Source organism: Rousettus aegyptiacus, unplaced genomic scaffold (genome assembly GCF_014176215.1).
Source record: "Rousettus aegyptiacus isolate mRouAeg1 unplaced genomic scaffold, mRouAeg1.p scaffold_m13_p_7, whole genome shotgun sequence".
NCBI lineage: Eukaryota > Metazoa > Chordata > Mammalia > Chiroptera > Pteropodidae > Rousettus > Rousettus aegyptiacus.
The window spans coordinates 38911344-38932190 of NW_023416310.1; the positions used below are offsets into that span (position 1 = coordinate 38911344).

A 20847-nucleotide genomic window follows, 5' to 3' on the forward strand; every position below is an offset into this window, starting at 1 on the left:
AGAAAATGAGGTTCAAAAGTGCTTAGGTGACTTGCCCCACTAAAAGGTGCTATATAGCTGGGATTCATATCCCCTCCAACTGGTCCCAGAGCCAGAGCTTCTTGCACTACACTGCACTGTCTATCATTTTCATTCTCTGGTCATGTCTGTATCAACACTAAAACAAGAACACAGTGCACTGCCCTGACTTCAGTTGAGAATGTGCATGTTGGGAGACTCAAATTTTTTACTTCTCTGTGCATTTCCACAAATCACAGTAAAAGCACAAGTATTGATTTTAGGATTACAAATAAATTGCAGCAAGTAGGGTAACTCACAAAGTGAGGGTCAACTCCTAGATACCTTGGTATCGATTGGTTTTGGAAACTTCAATATCCAACTTTTAATAATGGCCAGAACAGGCAAAAATTTAACAAGAATATAGAAGACAAACAATACTACACACTCATTGGACCTAAGAGACATCCACAGAACAGTCCGTATAACAATAACCGAATAAAAAGTCTTCTTAAGCACACTCAAACATTCTGCAGTACAGATCATATGCTAGTCCATAAAAGAATACAAATAACCCAATTTAAAACTGGGCAAAAAGGTGAACAAACAATTCACCAACGAAGAAATAGAATGAATAATTAACATACAAAAAGCTGTTCTATACCATTAGTTATCAGGGAAATGCAAATTAAAACCATAATGAAATACCACTTCACACTCATTAGAATGGCTATAATCAAAAAGGCAGATAATAAATGATGGTGAGAATATAAAATAATGCAGGTATACTGGGAAACATTTTGACAGTTTCTTTAAAAGTTAAACATAAAATGACCATACAAATGAGCAATTATACTCCTAGGTATCTACCAAGAGAAATGAAAACGGATGACCACAAAAAGACTACATAAATGTTTAAAGGAACATTATTCATACTAACCAAAAAGTGGAAACAATCAAGATATCCATCAACTGGTAAATGGATAGACAAATTGTGTTATATCTACATAATGTAATACTATTCAGCAATAAAAAAACAATGAAGTAACGATTTACACCACAACATGAATCAAACTCAAACGGGTGACATTTATGATATATACATACAGTATCTGTACCTTAATAAAACTGCTTAAAAAGACCCAATTCACAGGCCCCAACAATTATCACTCTTTTTCTATTTGCTTCAATTTTCTCACACTGTACACACCCTTCTCTACCCAACTTGAACTGTCTCTACTATTAGTCTCAAAACTTTTATTCTCTTCCCTCTTAACCATTCCATAGGATGTATATTCCTTATACGTTTTTAAATGAAGTTCCTTCTTACTATAAATCAACTGTTTCAGCAACATAAACATATCCCAGCCGGGATGTGTGGGGTTATTTTTTTTCTACATTGACAATTTTAAGATTTTATTAGGTAGTGTTGTGGGAGAAGGGGGAGCATTGAGGGGTCAAATGGAAATCCAGAGCTATAGTTTTACATATATTGGGTATAGTCTATATAATGTCCTGAAAATATAAAGTAACACTCCTAGTATAACCCAGAATTTATAAACCTATGACCAATTCTGGACAAAACATTTTAAGGGAACCACTGACAAAAAATGTTGCCGCAGGTAAATGATTGCTCTGGTAATCTAAAAACCATACCTTATGAAGAAAAATTGGAGGAATAACAACTCTTTAGCCTGAATAAGAGTAAAGAGACATAGTTTCTAGTTTTCAAATTCATCAAGAGCTGGGTAAAACTGAGATTACCTCCATAGGGCAGAACTAAGATTAATGCACAAAAGTTAAAGTAAAGCAAAACTATGATTCATTCATATAATTAAAAAATTTTCTAAAGCCTTAACTTTATAACTCTGTTCAAGCAGAATATATTACTGTCCAACTAAGATCAGAAAACTGATTCCTATACTGGAAGGACAACTAAATGGAATAAATATTTCCAAGAACGTGAAAATCCCTAAGCTATAAAAATACTTTTCATATATGAGCATCATTAAATTGGTTTTCCCCATAAGATATACTGAATAAAGTCTTTTCTTTTTCTGCATCGGGTGTGCTTTCTGAAACTATCACTACCATATTCTTTACTACCATATTTACTATATAAATAGTATTCTTTTGTATTTTGTCCAAATGTTGACATATGTTTTAAAAACATGAAATGTTCCAATATATTACTCTGAGAGCTTATTAAGTATACAAATGAAGCCACGAGGCAAAAAATTTCTAATAAACACTTCAATCAAATCCATAATTATATTTACCATGTAGATAGCCACAAATTAAAATGGTATTACTTATGTATAAAAAATGCTCCTACTTACGTCTCGGTGTCTGATACCAATGATTCATTATTGCACACATCATTGAAGGTGTGAAGTTGATTCTATAATTAGAAAATGAAATTAAAAGTTTTTTCCAAAAATTACTCTTGTATATGTTAGCAATGGTCAAGAAACATGGTTTGATATTTATAAGTCATAATCAATAACCAGACCAAAATTATAAATTTTAAGATAGATAACCAGATACACACATACACACCTTTGAGTCTAGCTATCTCCTTTTTCATATTAAAACATTAAGTAAATTAATTCCACAAGTACTACTTATGCTTTATTATACTACATAACCTACAGAAAACAAAACCAAATAAGGGAAAAACACAAAAATCTGATGTAAGGCATCAATAATGCATCACTAGGCATAGAATTTCGGGAAAGGCCCTGTAGATAACACTTTAGATTTAATTTGGGAAAATGGTTTAACAAGTATTTTCTGTATTTTCAAAGTCCAATACATGGGTAAAGTCTAGCTATTTCAAAAGAACCACAACACAAGAACAAGAGTAAAATAAAGGAATAAAGCTAACAAAGACCTTGGTAAACCAGAGGAAGTGTATCCATTCTATAGACTACAACTAACTACCTAGCTCTAAGAAATTGTTGTTATGCAAGAAGATTTTAAAAATATCAGGTCTTCCTCTTCACCCCACAAGAGAAGCCAATAATAACGACTTCTCCCTATTTAAACAGTATTTGCTACTGTGCAAACCAAACAAAACATTTCTGTTAGTCGAATTTGGCCTATGGCCAATTAATCTGTGGCTTCTGGCTGGATAATGAATTAAGTAGCTACTTATAATTTCCAAATTGGTCTGAAAAAATTGTTCTCTAAATGTAAACTGAAGAGTTAAAAAAGAAACAGTGACGAAGAAGGACCCTGAAATCAAAAACACCTAAGCTATAAATCCTTCTAAATCTAAGCCTCAGTCTCTCATATTTAAAACATGGAAAATACAAAAACTATTTGTAAGGACCATATGAAGTAATACATGTAAAATACTTAGCACAATGCCTGGTATATGGTTAAATGCTCCATACGTGGTAGGTATTCTTATGGTGATGATGATAGTCTGAAAGGTGAATAAAAAATGACCAAAAATAAAGCAAATATAGCTTACTGTTATCTGACTTAGTCCAGCCAACCTCATAGTCAAAGTAGGTGACATAAAGTACTTGAAAGCAAGATCTAGGCTTTCTTTATCAAAGCATAACGTCGTGTCCAATGGTTCTTTCACTGTGCTCCACATTAAGTCAGCCATGTTGCGAGCTGCACTCTGTCTTAACTCCTGATCAGAGAGCTTGCATAAATACCTGAAATGTTTCAGAAATAAAACATATAAAAAACTTGCAAAATCTTTCTAAAAACCATTCAATGATTCAATAATATTCCTTTGACCCATGCCTCCAAAATGTTTAGAATAGTAGAACCTGGCATCCTGGGATTAACAATCTCAATTTAAAACATTTTAAGTGATGCTTCAAGGATTATGACCTATAGCAGTGCGTCCTTTGCTGAGAAGCCAACTTAAATCAGCAACTACAGAGTCAAATCATTTAACATAGGATTCACCTCCAGTAAAGCTTTACTCTTCTCTAATACCTATCATGTATACAGCATCTGCTTTAGTAAATTTCAACTAATTTCATATAAACAATATATTTACTCCCCTACAAAGCCAAAATTCTTTCAAATGTGTATGTTTTAAACATTATTCTTTTTTGGCTTCCAAAAATCACAAGCCACTGGTTTTCCTCTCGAGTCCTGCCTATTCTATTTAGTTGGTTGCTCTTCTCTATCCAATCTTTCAACATTAGGGTTCCTCTGAGCTTATAATAGATTGCAAAAAGACCCCATATTCCTCCAATCACTTTATACAAAAGTATTTATGTGACTTTGCCACTCTTCTCATCAACAGGTGTCATCTAGTTCTTAACTTCCTTGATTCTGAGTTTTGCCCTCAAACTTCCTTTGGCCAATGGGGCATCAAGAGATGTGACATAAGCAGAAGTCTGAAAAGCCTTTGAGCTTGTCCTCTCTTGCTGGAAACTATTCCACCACAAAGAAAAGTGACTCAGGTTAGGTTGCTGGATGAAAGACAGAGTTGGGGTCAATACCCCAAATGACATCTAGCCAACTGCAAGATACACATGAGCCCCCCCACCACACACACACACACCAAAACCAATCAATCACCCTGCCAGCCACAGGACATATGAGTGAGGCTACCTTAAAGCATCCAGTTCCAGCCAAGTCAGCCCAAACCAGAAGAACTAACCAACCAGAGGACCGTGAGAAACAATAAATAGCTGTTATTTCAAACCGGGGGCGGGGGGGTGGGGGGGGGCGGGGAGTGGATTTTACCCAGCAAAAAAGGGACACAGGGGTCCATCCTAGGCTTATTTCTATTCTCTTTCTACATTTTCCTCCCAGGTGACCTTGTTCACTCCCATGGTCTTTAAGTCCTGTCTTTATGCAACAATTCCTAAATTAATGATGTTTTGAATCACAGGCTTATAACTCCAAATTTGCCAGTGCTACTTAACATCCCAAAGGTGAATCAAAATTAAGTCTTTAAGTTCTCCCAGTCTTTCACATCTCAGTTAATGACACCTACAGCATGAAAGAGAAATTGGAGGGTGAGGGCTAAATTTCATCCATGATACTACCCTTTTCCTTAAACTCCACAATCATCAATCTTGGTTTCATTTTTACTTATATCATTTGATTTTCAAAAATCTCCACAAATAATCCTTGCGCAAGTAACCATAATTTCTTTCCAGGACTAATACATTAACCTTTCAATTGGTCTCCTATCTTCTCTACTTCAACTCCTCTATAATTTACGATCCACTTAAAAGCCAAAGTAATCTTTTAAAAACTATCATGACTCATCTGCTTAAAACCCTTCAATAGATTTCCATTGCTAAAATTAAATCCAAACTCCTTACAATGGTTTGAAGGTCTTGAACGATCTGCCCCTGCTTATCCAAACTCATAATTATACCTACATACTATATTCCATACAAGTCTGCTTCTAGTTTCTTTAATATGTCATATTCTTTCCAACTTCAAAGCCTATGCCTTTATATTCCTGCTAACTGAAATGTCCTTCTAATTATCATTTGATTAGCTGATTCATGTTCTTCAGATGCCACCTTTCAAAAAGGTTCATATTATATTCCCTAGCACATTACCTTACTTGCAGAACATTTGTCATTGTCTGTTTATTTTCCTGACACTTTCCCCAACAACTTGAACAGTAACAGGAAATTAGAAGGCACTCAAATATTTGAAATGAATAAGTATAAAGAACTTATCAAGAAGTACAACCTTAGAACTCTTAATGGTTCAAACTCTAAGTCTAATGAATACAATTCTTTCTCTATCCTTTTCATAGGTTTCCTTCCTAGGCCAAGACTTACAAAACTTAACTGTCACCTCATCCTCAATGAGACCTTCTCTATTCCAGTATTTAAAATTATTACCTACCCTCCACAACTCTCAATCCACCTTTGCTGCTATTTTTCTCTGTAATACTCATCACTTTTTGATGAACTGTATCATTTACTTATTTTGTACATAGACTGCACAAAAAGAAATATTTTCCTCTCTGCTATGTTCTCAGTGCTTAGAATATAATACTTGGCATATATTTGTTGACTGAATATAGTGGAATACCATGTAACCATTGTTAACCTCTTTAATTCTTTCCATATACTCATGTAAAAAAAAAAAAAGTCCAACATAAATTGCTTTAAAAGTAAACATTAACTACAAACCTATGTATGCATAAAAAATACTATACATCAAACTGTCAATTAAACTTTTCTCCAGAGAACATGAGTACAAGGGACTTTAAAATAGTATGATTCTGTACTATGTTATAAATCACTTAAACGTATTACATTGATACTCGGGCAGAAAAGAGTTTGTAAACTTACCTGATAACATAGGTCCTAAAAGGAATAATGTGCTGCATGACAGCAGGGATATGTAGCCATATTCTAATCTATAAAGAAACATAAGGATGACAATGTAAAATGAATATGTGAAATATGTGTCTTTCACTTTTAACAAGAATCTTAATTTAGTATTTTGCTGCCTCTAAAACTACAGATATTTTATCTATTTTGAAAATGATAAACTAAGAAATAGGATTATACCATATCAGATTAGGTTAACCTATATACATTTCATATATACACACACCCACATATATACTATACACACACATAAAATCGATCTGAAAAATTAATATTAGCTTTTTGCTGAAAAGAGAGAATCATCTACTCAAGTAATATCATCTTACTTCATGCTCCTCTATACGTCTTTGGTATAGCAACCCAAATACTGTAACGCTAAATTAATTTTTTAATAAATCATCTTAGTTTTTAATAAACCATCTCATCCTTCTTTCTAAAAAATATCAAATTACCTCTGATTTCTAGTCACATCAATATCCATTTAAGGCAAATTTATTTTATAGAGCCACACACTGATTACAATATCAACTATTTACTGAATTAAGCTCTTATTGCAGAGTTCCAGCCTAAGTTATAATAGGTTTCTGCACCATATTCCAACTCTTTTCTAAATTGAATGTGGTTACATTATAATAGCTTTAGTAACATAAATAGTGATTTAAACATAAGAATAAAACTCCTAAGCAAATTATCTAACAACAAACTAAGCTATTAAGCCTTGACACAGGCAAGGGATACAAATTAAAAACGAATTTGCAAATACAGAATGTGTGATGTATAGCTGTACTCTAATCAAAGATCTATATAATCCTATAGTAAATACTATTCTAATGATTAAATGTAAATACTTTTCCGTCTGAAACTAGGAACAAAACAAAAATGTCTTCAATTCAACTTGAACTGAAGAACCTAGAGAGTGCAATAGGAAAGAAATTAAAGAAAAAGCATAGGACTAGAAAGAAAGAATTAAAATCAAGATTACTCTGTGATGATATGATTATGTAAGTAGGAAATCCTAAATAATTTTCAGATAAACTTTCTTGGAATTAACTATTTCTATAAGATTATTGCTTAAAAGTTAATACAAATAAATCAATATACATACATTATACACATACATAAACTAGTATGCATACATATGTATTTTATATATGAAAAATAGTAAACTTTTCAAAAATATTCTTTATAAGAGCATCAAAAAATATCACATGCCTAAAATAATGTAACAAAGATATATAACACCTCTACATAGAAACATAGGAAATTATAAAGAAATTACAAAACATGTAAATAAAAACACATTTACCATATTTATAGATTAGAAGACTCAATATTGCAAAGATGACAGTTCTCCCCAAATTGATCTATAGATTCAATGCAACCAAAAATAGTTTAAGTGTGGAACTTTTAGGCTCTGATTCCAAATGCAATGTTCCAAGAGACAAAACACTCTTTAAGAATGACAGGGAATGGGGATGTAATACCATATGGTGACTAAAGCTAACAATATTGTATTTTGAATTTGAAAGTGGCTAAGAGAATAATTCTTAAAGTTCTCATCACAAAAAATAACTTATTAACTATGAATGGCGTTGGATGCTAACTAGACTTATTGTGATCATTTTGCAATATATACAAATATCAAATCATTATGTTGAACACCTAAACTAACGTAATGTTGTGTGTCAATTATACCTCAACCTAAAAAAAAAATAACAGGGAGGTAGACCTTGCTTTACCAGACAGCAAATCTTACAAAGCACCAGAAATTAAGGTGGTAAGCAATAACATGAGATTAAGCAAACAGACTAATAAGCTAGAATTTCTAGAATAAGCTAGAAAATCCCAGATCCATGCACATGAAGACATATGATTTGTGATAAAAGTGATACTGCAGAAAAAAGAGGGAAAGTACTGCTTTTGCTATAAAGAGTGTTAGGACCAGTGATTGTCAATACAGAAAAGAAAATGAATCTTAATCCCTCACCCACACCATACACAAAAATCAATTCCAACTGAAATGTAGATCAAAATGTGAAAGTAAAGCAATAAAACTTTTTAGACTGTAGGAAAATATCTTCATGACCTTAGGGTAAGAAATGCTTTTTCAACCATAAATAGAAACATTAACCATAAAATCTTTTTGATAAATTACACACCATTAAGTTTGATGAATAACAGCTCTTAAAAGACACAAGAGAATAAAAAGCAAAGCACAAAGTGGAAGAATATACTAACAACACATATGTCAGACCAATGACTTATATCCAAAACATAAAGAATCTCCACACATCAGTAAGGAAAAGGCAAACAATTTGATTTTTAAAGCAGGTGAAAGACTTAAAACAGGTACTTCTCAAAAAATATCCAAATGGCTAATATGCCTCTGAAATAGTCCTCAATCTCATTAGTCGTTAAAAATACAAAATAAAACCACAATGAGATACTGCTATACCTCTATTAGAAATCTCTAAGAATTAGAATACCAGGTGTTTGCAAGGATGTGGCACAATGAGAATTTTCATATTTCTGGTAGGAGTGTAAATTAATATAATCACTCAGGAAAATCTTACATTAATACATAAAAATATAGGCATACTCTGTGATTAAGAAATTCCACTTCTAGGTATACATCCAAATAAAATGCACACACTTGTGCACCAAAAGACATGCCAAGGAATGCTGATAGCATATTAATTTTATAGCCTAAAAGTCCATCACCAGTAAAATGGAGGTTTGTACATTTTTAAAAGAACTGTAATACAACAATGAAAATGAACAGAATAGAACTACATGCAATATAAATTTTAACATTAAATAAAAGTAGCCAGACACGAAAGAATGTATAGCATGTGATTCCACTTCCGTGGTTAACAAAGCAGATGAAAATGGATCATAGTGTTCAGGGATGTCAGCATAGGTAATAAAACTATAAAGAAAATCAGGAACGTGATCACCATGAAAATATAAATTGTCTTTACCTTTAAGAGCAAAGAGATGGATAGTGACTTAGAAAAATCATAAGAAAGGCTTCTGGGGAGCTAACAATGTTTTGTATTTTGGTATGGTTAGTGGTTAAATGGAGTACTCACTTTGATAAATCACGGTCTTATCATTTTGTATTCTTTTCTCTATGAATGTTATATTTTAAAGTTTTTAAAAAGGTTAAAAGAGGGTGTTGGAGAAACACGGCATAGTGAGAAACGTCCCCAGATCTCTCCCCTTGAAACAACAATAAGCTAAACACCTAAAACTCAACAAAAAACACCCAAACTGCACATCAGCACGTCTGAGCATCAGATCTGTGCATAAGAGCCACTACATGTCAGAATCCTGGGTATCAGGTGATGGACTGAGAGAAATAAAGAAGATTCCCTCTTGCAACCGTGGGAGCTCCCTGTAGGAAGAAGGGGCAGGGAAAAGGTACAGCGAGTTCCCTGAACAACTATGCCCATAACTGCAGTGAGCTCCACGCAGCCGACACCAAGGCCCAAACATCAGGGCAAAAAGCAGAGAAACAGGACAGGATCGCAGAAGAACAGCTGATTTTTACCAGCTATAACTGCAAAACCAAGCTGACCTGCAGTCCCCAACCCCCAACCCAGAGGGCCCCTAACCCCACACCCTGCAAGACCGATTACCACCAAGCTGCAGGGGAATCTGAGCAAACACTACCGAAACTGTCACTAACACTGACAGGGATTAAGACTAAGGGTAGAGAGCATTTTAAATATCTACAAGAAAATAAAAAGGCATTATTAAGAGTTTATATAAAGCAGGGATCCAAGAGGCTTAGACGCCACCTACTGGAAACCAAAAGAAAAGCACCTTCTTTGCAACAGGCTAAAGAGAAACCTTTATATACTATATCATATTTCTGGAAAAACAATAGAATACACTTCCATCAATGCCAAGGTAGAGAAAAAGTCTATTAAACACCATGAACAACCAAAGTGACAAGGCATCTCAGAAAGAAAGAGAAAAATCTCCTGAAAAGAAGCTTAAAGACAGAGAAATATGTGACTTAAATGACAGAATTCAGGATGGTACTTTTGAAAAAACTCAGTGAGCTCTGAAACAAGTCATATTAACAGTTTCAGAAACTGAAAAAACACCCAAATAAGCAGAGCAAGGAGACTGAAACCCTCAAAAAGAACCAAACAGAACTTCTAGAGATAAAAAAAAAAAAAACATACTGCAAGAGTTGAAAAATAAAATTGCAAGCTCAGGAAATAGAGTCAACCAAATTACTGAAGACAGAAATAAACCAGAAGGAAGAAAAGAGAAACCGAAGAATGAAAAATAATGAAAGAGAAATTCAAGAACTAGCTGATACCACCAGGAGAGGAAACATAAGAATAATGGGCATTCTTGAAGGTGAGGAAAAGGAGCAGGGACTAGAAAGCCTTTTCAGACAAATAATGAGAATTTCCCAAATCTAAGGAATGAGATGGAGCTTGGAACTCAAGAAGTCAACAGAATACCCACCGAATTATCTCAACCCAAAAAGGCCTTCACCAAGACACATTGTATTAAAATTATCAGAAATCAACGACAAAGAATTCTCAGGGAACTCAGGGAACCCAGGGAGAAGAAAACGGTAGCTTATAAAGGAAAACTCATTAGATTATCCTTGGCACAGACCTTACAAGCCAGAAAGAAGTGGAATCAAATATTCAAAATATTAAGTGAAAGGAAATACCAACCTAGAATAATGTATCCAGGTAAGCTCTCCTTTAGCTATGAAGGAGAAATAAAAACTTTTCCAGACATGGAAAAATTGAGGGAATTCTCCAGTACAAGGCCTGCATTACAAGAAATACTGAAAGGGTTCAGCTAACCTAAAACAAAATGATTTTTTTAAAAAAAATAGATAATTAGGAGTAAGGTGACTATCAGGCAAACAGAAGCAGAGGAGTGCAACTCTAAGAACAGGGCATTATAAGCTTAAATAATAATAAGAGAATTGCTATAGCAAGATAGTAATGAACATTAAGCATATATGGGGAAAACTGAGAAAACGATGACTGGAAAGGGGAGCATTTAAGATCCATATTCGCAAAGGGGAATAGAGATTAAGGCACAAGTAGAAGAAAATGGATGTCTGTATATATGTAACTATCCTTTACATATTCATGATGGTAACCACACAACAAAGATTCTGAACTACAGCATGTAATATAAAACGAGGAGAACAAGAGGGAAAACTCACAAAAGGTAACCAAAATAAAACAAAAACACAAGGACAAGGAAGCAATGGAAACACTGAACTACCAGAAAGCAAAAAATAAAATGGCTATAAGACAACTTCCTATTTTAATAATCACCCTAAATGTAAATGGACTGATATCACCAATGAAAAGGCACAGAGTTCCAGAGTGGATCAAAAAACAAAACCCAACCATATGCTGCCCCCAGGAGACACATCTCAGCTCCAAAGATAAATACAGACTCAAAGTGAAGAAGTGGAAAATGATATTTCAAGCAAATGACACTCATAGAAAAGCACAAGTAGTAGTAGTAGTACTAATATCAGATGAAACAGACTTCAAAATAAAAAAGATAAAGATGCTGAGGGACACTTCATAATGATAAAGGGAATTATGCACCAAGAAAACATAACACTATTAATATCTATGTTCCCAATCAGGGAGCTCTGAAATATGTAAGGCAATTACTAACACAACTAAAGGAAAAAACAGATCAAAATGATATCATAGTAGGGGAACTAATAAATACCACATTGTTGGATATGAACAGATCATCTAAACAAAAAACCAATAAGGAAATAACATCCTTAAATGACACACTGAAACAAATGGACATAATTGACATTTACAGAGCCTTCTATCCCATACCTATTCTTCTCAAACTCTTCCAAAAAACAGAAGAGGAGGCAATACTTCCCAACACATTTTATGAAGCCAAAATTACTCTGATACCAAAACCTGGTAAAGATAACACAAAAAAAGAAAACTACAGACCAATATCTCTCATGAACACAGAAGCAAAAATCCTAAATAAGATAACAGTGAACCAAATACAGCGACATATTAAAAAGATTATATACCACGATCAAGTGGGCTTCATCCCAGAAGCACAGGGATGGTTCAACATACGCAAATTAATTAATGTGACACACCGCATAAACAAATTTAAAAATAAGAATCATATGATCACATCAACAGATGCATAAAAAACCTTCAACAAGATACAGCATCCATTTATGATCAAAACACTTAACAAAACTTGTATAGAAGGAAAGTACCTTTACCTAATAAAGACCATATATGACAAGCCCTCAGTCAACATTATACTTAATGGTGAAAACTAAAAACCTTCCAAGATCGGGAACAAGGCAAAGCTGTCCACTACCGCCACCTTTATTCAAAATAACATTGTAGGTCCTAGCGAGTGCAATCAGACAAGAGAAAGAATCCAAATAGGAAACGAAGAAGTCAAACTGTCATTATTTGCAGATGACATGATTCTCTATAGAGAAAATCATAAGGACTCTACAAGAACAGTACTAGAAACAATAAGCAAATACAGTAAAGTTTCTGGATACAAAATCAATGTTCAAAAATTCACACTGTTTCTATGCTCTAATAATGAAGTGTTAGAAAAAATGGAAAAAATAAGTCCTTTTGTGATTGCAACAAAAAAAATAAAATACCTAGAAATAAATTTAACGAAACATGTGAAGGATCTATATAATGAAAACTGCAAGAGTCTACTAAAAGAAATCAAAAAAGATAAAGAAATGGAAAGATATTCCATGCTCTTGTATCGGAAGAAACAATATAGTTAAAATGACCATATTACCTAAAGCACTATACAGATTTAATGCAATCCCCATCAAAATCTCATTGGCATTTTTTAAAGAAATAGAACAAAAAAATCATCAGATTTGTACAGAACCACAAAAGACCCTGAATTGCCAAAGCCATACTGAGAAAAAAGAACAAAGCTGGAGGCATCACTCTGCCCTACTTCAAATTATACTACAAAGTGACAGTAATCAAAATGGCATGGTACTGGCAGCAAAACAGACACACGGACGAGTAGAACAGAATCGAGAGTCCAGAAGTAAACCCATATTCATATGGGCAAAAAATTTTCGACAAAGGAACCAAAAACACACAGTGGACAAAGCCTCTTCAAGAAATGGGGCTGGGAAAACTGGAAAGGCCCCTCAAAAGAATGGAACTAGACTGTCATCTATTACCACACACCAAAATTAACTCAAAATGGATTGAGGCCCGGAATATAAGACCTAAAACAATAAAATGCATAGAAGAAAACACAGGCACTAGACTCAAGGACCTTGGACTTAAAGAGGATTTTATGAATTTGACCTCAAAAGAGAAGGGTCTACAATAATAAATGAATGGGACTACATCAAACTAAAAAGCTTATGCTCAGCAAAAGAAATCATCAACAAGGTAAAGAGACAACCATCCCAATGGGAAAATATCTTTGCAAGCAACACCTCTGATAAGAGTGTAATACCCAAAATATTCAAAGAACTCATACGACTCAATAACAACAACAAAATGACCCAATCAAAAAATAGGCAGAGGACCTGAACAGACACTTATCCCTAGAGGACATACAAACGGCCAACAAATATTTGAAAAGATGCTCAACATCACTAGCTATTAAGGCAAATGCGAATCAAAATCAGAATGAGATACCATCTCACACCTGCTAGAATAGCTATAATCAACAGGACAAGTAATAGCAAATGTTGGAGAGGATGCAGAGAAAAAGAAACCCTCATACACTGCTGGTGGGACTGCAAATTGGTACAGCCATTATAAGAAACAGTATGGAAGTTCCTCAAAAAACTAACCATTGATCTACTATATGATCCAGTAATCCCTCTAATGGGTATTTACCCCCAAAGACTTGTAAACTCATATCCAAAAAGATATCTGCACATCAATGTTTCATAGCAGCATTTTATGGTGGCTAAGACATGAAAGCAACCAAAGTGCCCTATGATAGATGATTGGCTAGAGAAGCTGTGGTAAATATATACAATGGAATATTACTCAGCCATAGAAGAAATACTGCCACTTGCAACAACATGGATGGACCTTGAAATAATCACACTAAGCAAAATAAGCCAGACAGAAAAAGTTGAAAATCACATGATATCACTTATATGTGGGATATAAACCTAAAAGCAATAAATGAACAGAACAAAGAGACTCATGGACATGGACTACAGTCTAGTAGTTAGAAGAGATAGGGAGTGGGGAGGAGGGGAACGGTAGATGGAGTAAAGGAGATCAAATATGTGGTGACAGAAAGAAATCTAACTACAGGAGGTGAACACGCAGTGTCAATATAAAAATATATTATACTGTTAAAGTGTACAGATAAAACTTATTGGATTTCATTAACCAATGTCACCATAAAAATTAACTTTTAAAAAAGAAAGGTTAAAAGATTCAACTATATACAAGATACATTAGAGGGGATGAAAATGAAAATAGGTACAGTGAGGGAAAAAATGTCAACACTAGAAGGTAGGCATTTTAATAGAAGAACTACCATTTACTGAGTCCTTAATATTGCCAATCTTACAGATGAGAAAATTGAAGCTTATAAAAATAATGGAACCAAAATGACAGCATTTAACAGAGCTACAATGCAAACTCATAATTATTTCTCTATAAAAACTACATTCTTTACTACTATAATAGATGAATAACATTACAAGAACTAAGGTCCAATTAATCATATAGTGTATGTCCTTTTTCTTTCCTAAATTTTGAGCTTCTAAGATTTGCTCTTTCCCCCTCCTGGTGATGATTCTAGTAGTCCTCCTAAGTACATGTTTAAAAACTCAGTAATAGGAAAAGTGTTCCCTACTCCCTTCTAACAAGAGAAAAGCAGACAGTATTCTGCACTACAAAGCTAGTCTCGATAAAATGGTGAAAACTTCAGAGAACTGTCCACACACTCTCCTATCTAGCGTAGAGATTCATAAAAATGTACAATCCTAGGTTAAGTTCTGATATTAAATAGTCCTTGTTAGTATTTTTGTAAAAGCAGTTTTAGGATACAGAGTTCAGAAATTGTTATTCTATCCCTTGGTGTGTTGCTATAACCCCTACAAGTGTGCATTTCTAATTACATCTCTTATTTAATAATTTGTCATATTTGTTTTCTAAAGCATATATTCGTGAAGTTTCTTTATTAGGCTCATTTGCACTTCTCCACGCATATTAGTAAGATAATTCCCATTACTCTACTGGATTCTTTATTAAAAGTCCTTACACTTTGTTGCTTTGATATTAATAAAAGGTATTATGTTCGAGATGACTAACTCAGGCAAAGAGTTGAGTGCGAGGTAGGCTACTGTAAATTAAAACCAAATTAACTCACCTTGCCTGTGGGGAAACTTCTATGAAGATTCTACATTCTACTTCTCTAACCCATGTTAAATATTGGTTGGCTCCTTTTGCTGAAAACCCGAAGGCCAACTCAAAGTAAGAAACTATATAAAGAAATCTCTTGTTTCTCTCCTGTGACTACAGTCATTACTAAGAATAAATAAGAATAGATCCATATAATAGTGAAGTAATATTTGTGTAAAACCCAGAAATCTGCTAAACAATGTTACTTAAGAACTGCTGATGCAAGTTTTTGAGATTAAAATACAAATAGGGACCTTCAGCCTTATTGAAGCTGAAATGACATGGCTAAACAAGCTGCCTAATTCTCAAGAAAAGAAATGAAACATAAAGAAATGGCCAGGGTTTTCAATTTACAATGACCTATTAAGTCGAAATTACTGTGCTCTACATCAATTTCTATGTGGCTTGAAAATTCTGAAATTAAAAGGCCTTAAAATTTCTCAAACTGCAAAGAGAGATATCTATTTTAATTGTTTAAAGTGACAACTAAGTGTTTATATGAACTTCCGGCAAGGTGGTCAAGACTCAAAAAAAAAAGTCAGAACTCATGCCAAAACTCTTTATGCTTTAAATGTCACCAGCCTTTTAAGAAAAACTTCAAGACTAACAGAAACTTTGATCACAAAAAGAACTGTAATTTAAGCTCTTAATTTGTACCAAAGTACTAACTACATTTAAAAAATTAGAAAGAAGGCAGCCAAATCAAAAAAAACATTTTAAGAGGAAGAGGTGGCAGGTGAGTTACTCAATTGAGTTATAAAATCTTTTGGTTAAAAAGTACCCGTGTTATACCCTCAGGAAAAAAAATAAACTTAGATTATAATATCCAAACAATAACATTAAGCAGTATGATTAATTTTAACCTAAATTCAGTTTAATGGTCTCAGTTGAGTTACAAAATAAAGTTATACAAACTGACAACAGCTCACAAATTAGTCATAAAAAGGCTAAAGTAAAAGATAAACCAGAATCTAAACCTTTTTCTTTAGTAAAGGATAAATTTTTAAGATACAGTAACAAATTAAAGCCTTTAACAAGTCTTCCATAATTGACTTTTAACCAGGGACGGTAAAATAAATTCAAAAAATACATTTTAATTCAGATAATCCTGATTAAGGAAAACTAAATAATTTGTTTTCTGAATTTGGGATTTCAAACTCAGTTTCATGTCTTATTCAAATTTACCACAATGTAAAATTAAAATGTCATAGAATTTAAATTCACTAAGAACTTCATATTTTACCCTCCCAAAAGATAATTTAGCCAAACTGAATAGAAGTTCTTATCAAACAAATAAGGTCAATCAAAATAACAGAATCAGATAAGTATTAAAGATAATTAAAATGAGTAGCAATTACCAGTCACTAAGTGCTTACTATATATCAAGTGCTATCATAAGAGCTTAAAACCTCTCTAAAAACCTCACAAGAATCTTCTGAAGTAGATCATCACTTTTATCATTCCCAATCTACATATTTAAAAAACTGAGGCTCCAGTTCAAGATTCAAAGGCAACTGCGAATCAAAGTTAACATTCTTAACCTACATGTTATACTGACATTGTATGTATTATTTTCAACCTGTCAGAAACCAAAGAATATGAGGATTAAAAATGACCTTGATATAAACCATTTATTTCAAATATGAAACCATGAAGGTCTACGTACTCAAATCTGAGTAAAGCCAGTGCCATTTCCATTATACTACTTCACTGCAAAGAGAATATCATTGTTAACAATGCAAAAAAGTAGTTGGTTGAGCTCCATTTCACCCTATATTTTTATTTTATGTGTACTTTATGTATCTTGCATCAGTTATTATTTAAGGTAATTCAGTTAACACAAGAATTCGGGCTTTGGTAAATTTAAGTTTTGCTATACCAATTTTTTAATTGATGACCAGAACAGGTTATTATTAAAGGCTGTGAATATCAACATACAGGCAGCAAAAAGTATCTCTGCTTCCATATTTATTGTGCTTCACAGTAAATATGACACTCACAACATAGAAAAGAAATATCTTCTTTACAAAGGCAAAATGAAACGTTAGGTCTTAACTTGCAATATAGTGGGAAGTCAAGCTATAGTAGTACCCCAGGCTAACCATCATCTGAATAACAAAAAACTCTTAAAAACCCAAAAATTTCCCCGTAAAAAAATCCCTGTCAAGGCAAGTTAAAACCAACTTTTCTGCATAGCTACCAATTTTATGGTTGAGATAAGAGGTAAATGGTTAAATTTACCTATTTGACTTAAAGTCACTAATTGATACAAATTTCATTTTATTACAATAATTTATGAAGGTTTCTGTCCTTGATTTTTCAAAATATAATTCAGAAATAAAAATTATTATACATGCAAATCACTCAAAACTTACTTTTTCTGGGCGTAAAGTTCATGTTATTAAAATACTAGAATAAAATACTAGACATTGTTCCTAAGGTTAAAACCAATTCCCAACAATACTTACATTAGATACAACTGTAATAAATGCATGTGCTATAAGAAATGGCAAAGTTTCAGGAGTTCCATATTCAAAGCAATCCTTCATGAGAGAAAGGCCATTTTTCCCACAAAACAAACATACATAACGAAGCAAATGCAATGGTACTTCTACATCCTGCAGGAAAAAAGATTTATTATTTTAAAACTTATCGGAAATAATTTTAAAATTAAAATTATTTAATTTTATTACCAATACTGGAAAGATACTGATCAGACATAAAAATAAATTTAAAAGACATAACTGAACCAAAAAAATTTTTTGCCATAAACCTGAGAATGAAAAAAGTTAAACACACTTACATTCATATCACAGAATGCCCCTAATATGTTGCTTTCTTGGGTTGATATATCCTGTTTTAAAAAAAAGTAAATACAATTAGGTCACACTACTAAATGACCTTTTAAAATTACAATTTTCTAAAGACTGATTTTCCAAAAAGTCAAACAGATTTTGCAACTGCTTCTCATCAAGATAGTGGTATTCCTAACTGAAGCTAATATGATTCAGTTCTAAAGTATATGCTAATTCTTCTCCAAAGAAATCTTTCTATACTATGTACTATACATTATTTTGCCTTCTTAAACAAAAATCTTTCATTAAAGAATTAGGGTAGTTCTCATAAAAATACATAACTTAGTTAAGTGTTTTTGAAACTATGTCTGGAATTCTCTAGAGTTACACTCAAAAGTTCTACAACATGCTTTCCACACATAAAATTTAAACTAAAAGCACACTCATCCTTTGTTGGTAAGAGTGTAAGCTGGTATAACCTTGTTGGAGGACACTTTGGAAACATCCATCAGCATTTAAAATACACCTTCAAATGCATATCTGACCCAGCAATTTATCTGGTTATTTATCCTAAATAACTAATAAAAGTAGTGCTGGAAAATGTATATAAATGAGGCATACAGCTAAAAGCTGAATCAATGTAGCTTTTCTTTCAAACGTTCCAATTTTAGATGATCCCCGAGGGCCTTAAGGAACCTATCAGGAATTTTAGTTTTGTTTTTTTTTTCCCCCCAAAACCTCACATTTACTAAATAAGATGATGCCATGCTAGTTCTAGAATTAAACAGGAATTTGCTTATTAATTTAAAGAGAAAATAAATTAATAACTAGAAGTAATTCTATATCCAATTAAGCAAATGCTACTCCATGATCAGACTATAAAGAATTGAAGGTCAATAAATTCAGAATGAAATTTTTCCTTAAAATGTAATTGGTGTTGGAAGTGATAGTAGTGATAGTTGTTCAAGTTGGAGAATACCCTAAAACTTACTAAATGTATACATTAAAAGGTGAATTAAAAATAATTAATTTTTTTAAATTTATAAATGGCTGAATTTTAAATAAAAGTAGAAAGTGGCAAGAGAACCAGTGTACATTTATAAATTTGGAAAATAAAATATGTATTTAATCTGCCTGATTATATTAAACACACTTAACAGAATTGCAGTGGTTTCTCTTCTTTCTACAAGTTTTATAATCATTTTCACTTAGAAATATACAACACTATGGCAATACCTCATTTCATAGAATTACATATAATTACTCAGGATTCAGAATGCAACTGAACCCCCCCCCCCAAAAAAAAATTTTTAACCTGAATCATTATTACTTATTTCCAAGTACTACATCTTTAAAAATATCATCAACTTAGGAGAGAAAGGGAGGATAGAGAGAGGATCCAGTTCCCATCTTATCCACTCATGGGAATGGATACAACAGTGATTAGGATGAAATGATTAAGAACAAGTGTAGTAGGACAAGACCTGAATTCTAGAACTCTTTCAGCACTAAGCTGTGCAAACCTGACTAAAACTTTTACCAGTTCCCTGTTATATAAAATAAAAATATTGACTAGTTTTCTAAAGTCAGAGCTATCAAAATACTAACACATGAGTGCTGAATCTTAAGATTCTAAAGAATCTTGGCCAATTTGTGCTTCTTAAAAAAAAAATCAAATCAAAGGCTTTGTCAGAAAGGGATGGCACAGCAGTATGAAAAAAGACTGCATAAACTATCTTCTTATAAAAAAAGGTGGGATTAAAATTCCTATAGGAAGCTCTACTGCACTGCATAACAAGTATCTTAAAATATGTTTATGTGTATATATAGACATACACATAAATAATTTTATAACATATACATATGCTATGAAGGTTTTGATTTGAGACTTTGATATAGCTAACCCTTAAATTTTAATTACATGGCCATTAGGACAGAAACTAGAAATTTTAGGGTATAACAGATTATTACTAAGACATTAGAAACTTCAGAAACAATTTTTATTTTCAAAGCACAAAAAAATTTTAAAGCACAGAAATATTCCAAAAACACAAAAATTTCTGTTAAAGGAGATTCGAATTCTGTATAAGAATATAGAGTTCAATGTAAGGACGTTTCTCCTTTATTATGTCTAAAGATGCTTTATTAGAATGTTACCACAAAGACCTCATGAACCACTGCTTTCAACCAAGCAGTCACATCAAATGATCCTTAAGTAATGAGATGATTTATTCCAAAAGGAAAAGTATAGGGGAGTGTGACTATGCCTACATACGGAGA

At 32.9% G+C, this 20847-nt stretch overlaps 1 protein-coding gene across 3 annotated transcripts in view; it reads right to left on the bottom strand.

Moving 5' to 3' along the window:
• USP34 (ubiquitin specific peptidase 34) overlaps window positions 1-20847 on the bottom strand; it is a 208219-nt gene that overhangs the window by 140615 nt on the left and 46757 nt on the right. For all 3 annotated transcript variants that reach the window (XM_016129610.2, XM_016129612.2, XM_016129611.2), the window contains exons 4-8: window positions 18576-18626; window positions 18241-18390; window positions 6300-6367; window positions 3476-3668; window positions 2337-2398 (exon numbers count right to left, since the gene is read on the bottom strand). In XM_016129610.2, coding sequence (XP_015985096.2) covers window positions 2337-2398; window positions 3476-3668; window positions 6300-6367; window positions 18241-18390; window positions 18576-18626 — 524 coding nt within the window. The remainder of the gene's footprint in view (window positions 1-2336; window positions 2399-3475; window positions 3669-6299; window positions 6368-18240; window positions 18391-18575; window positions 18627-20847) is intronic.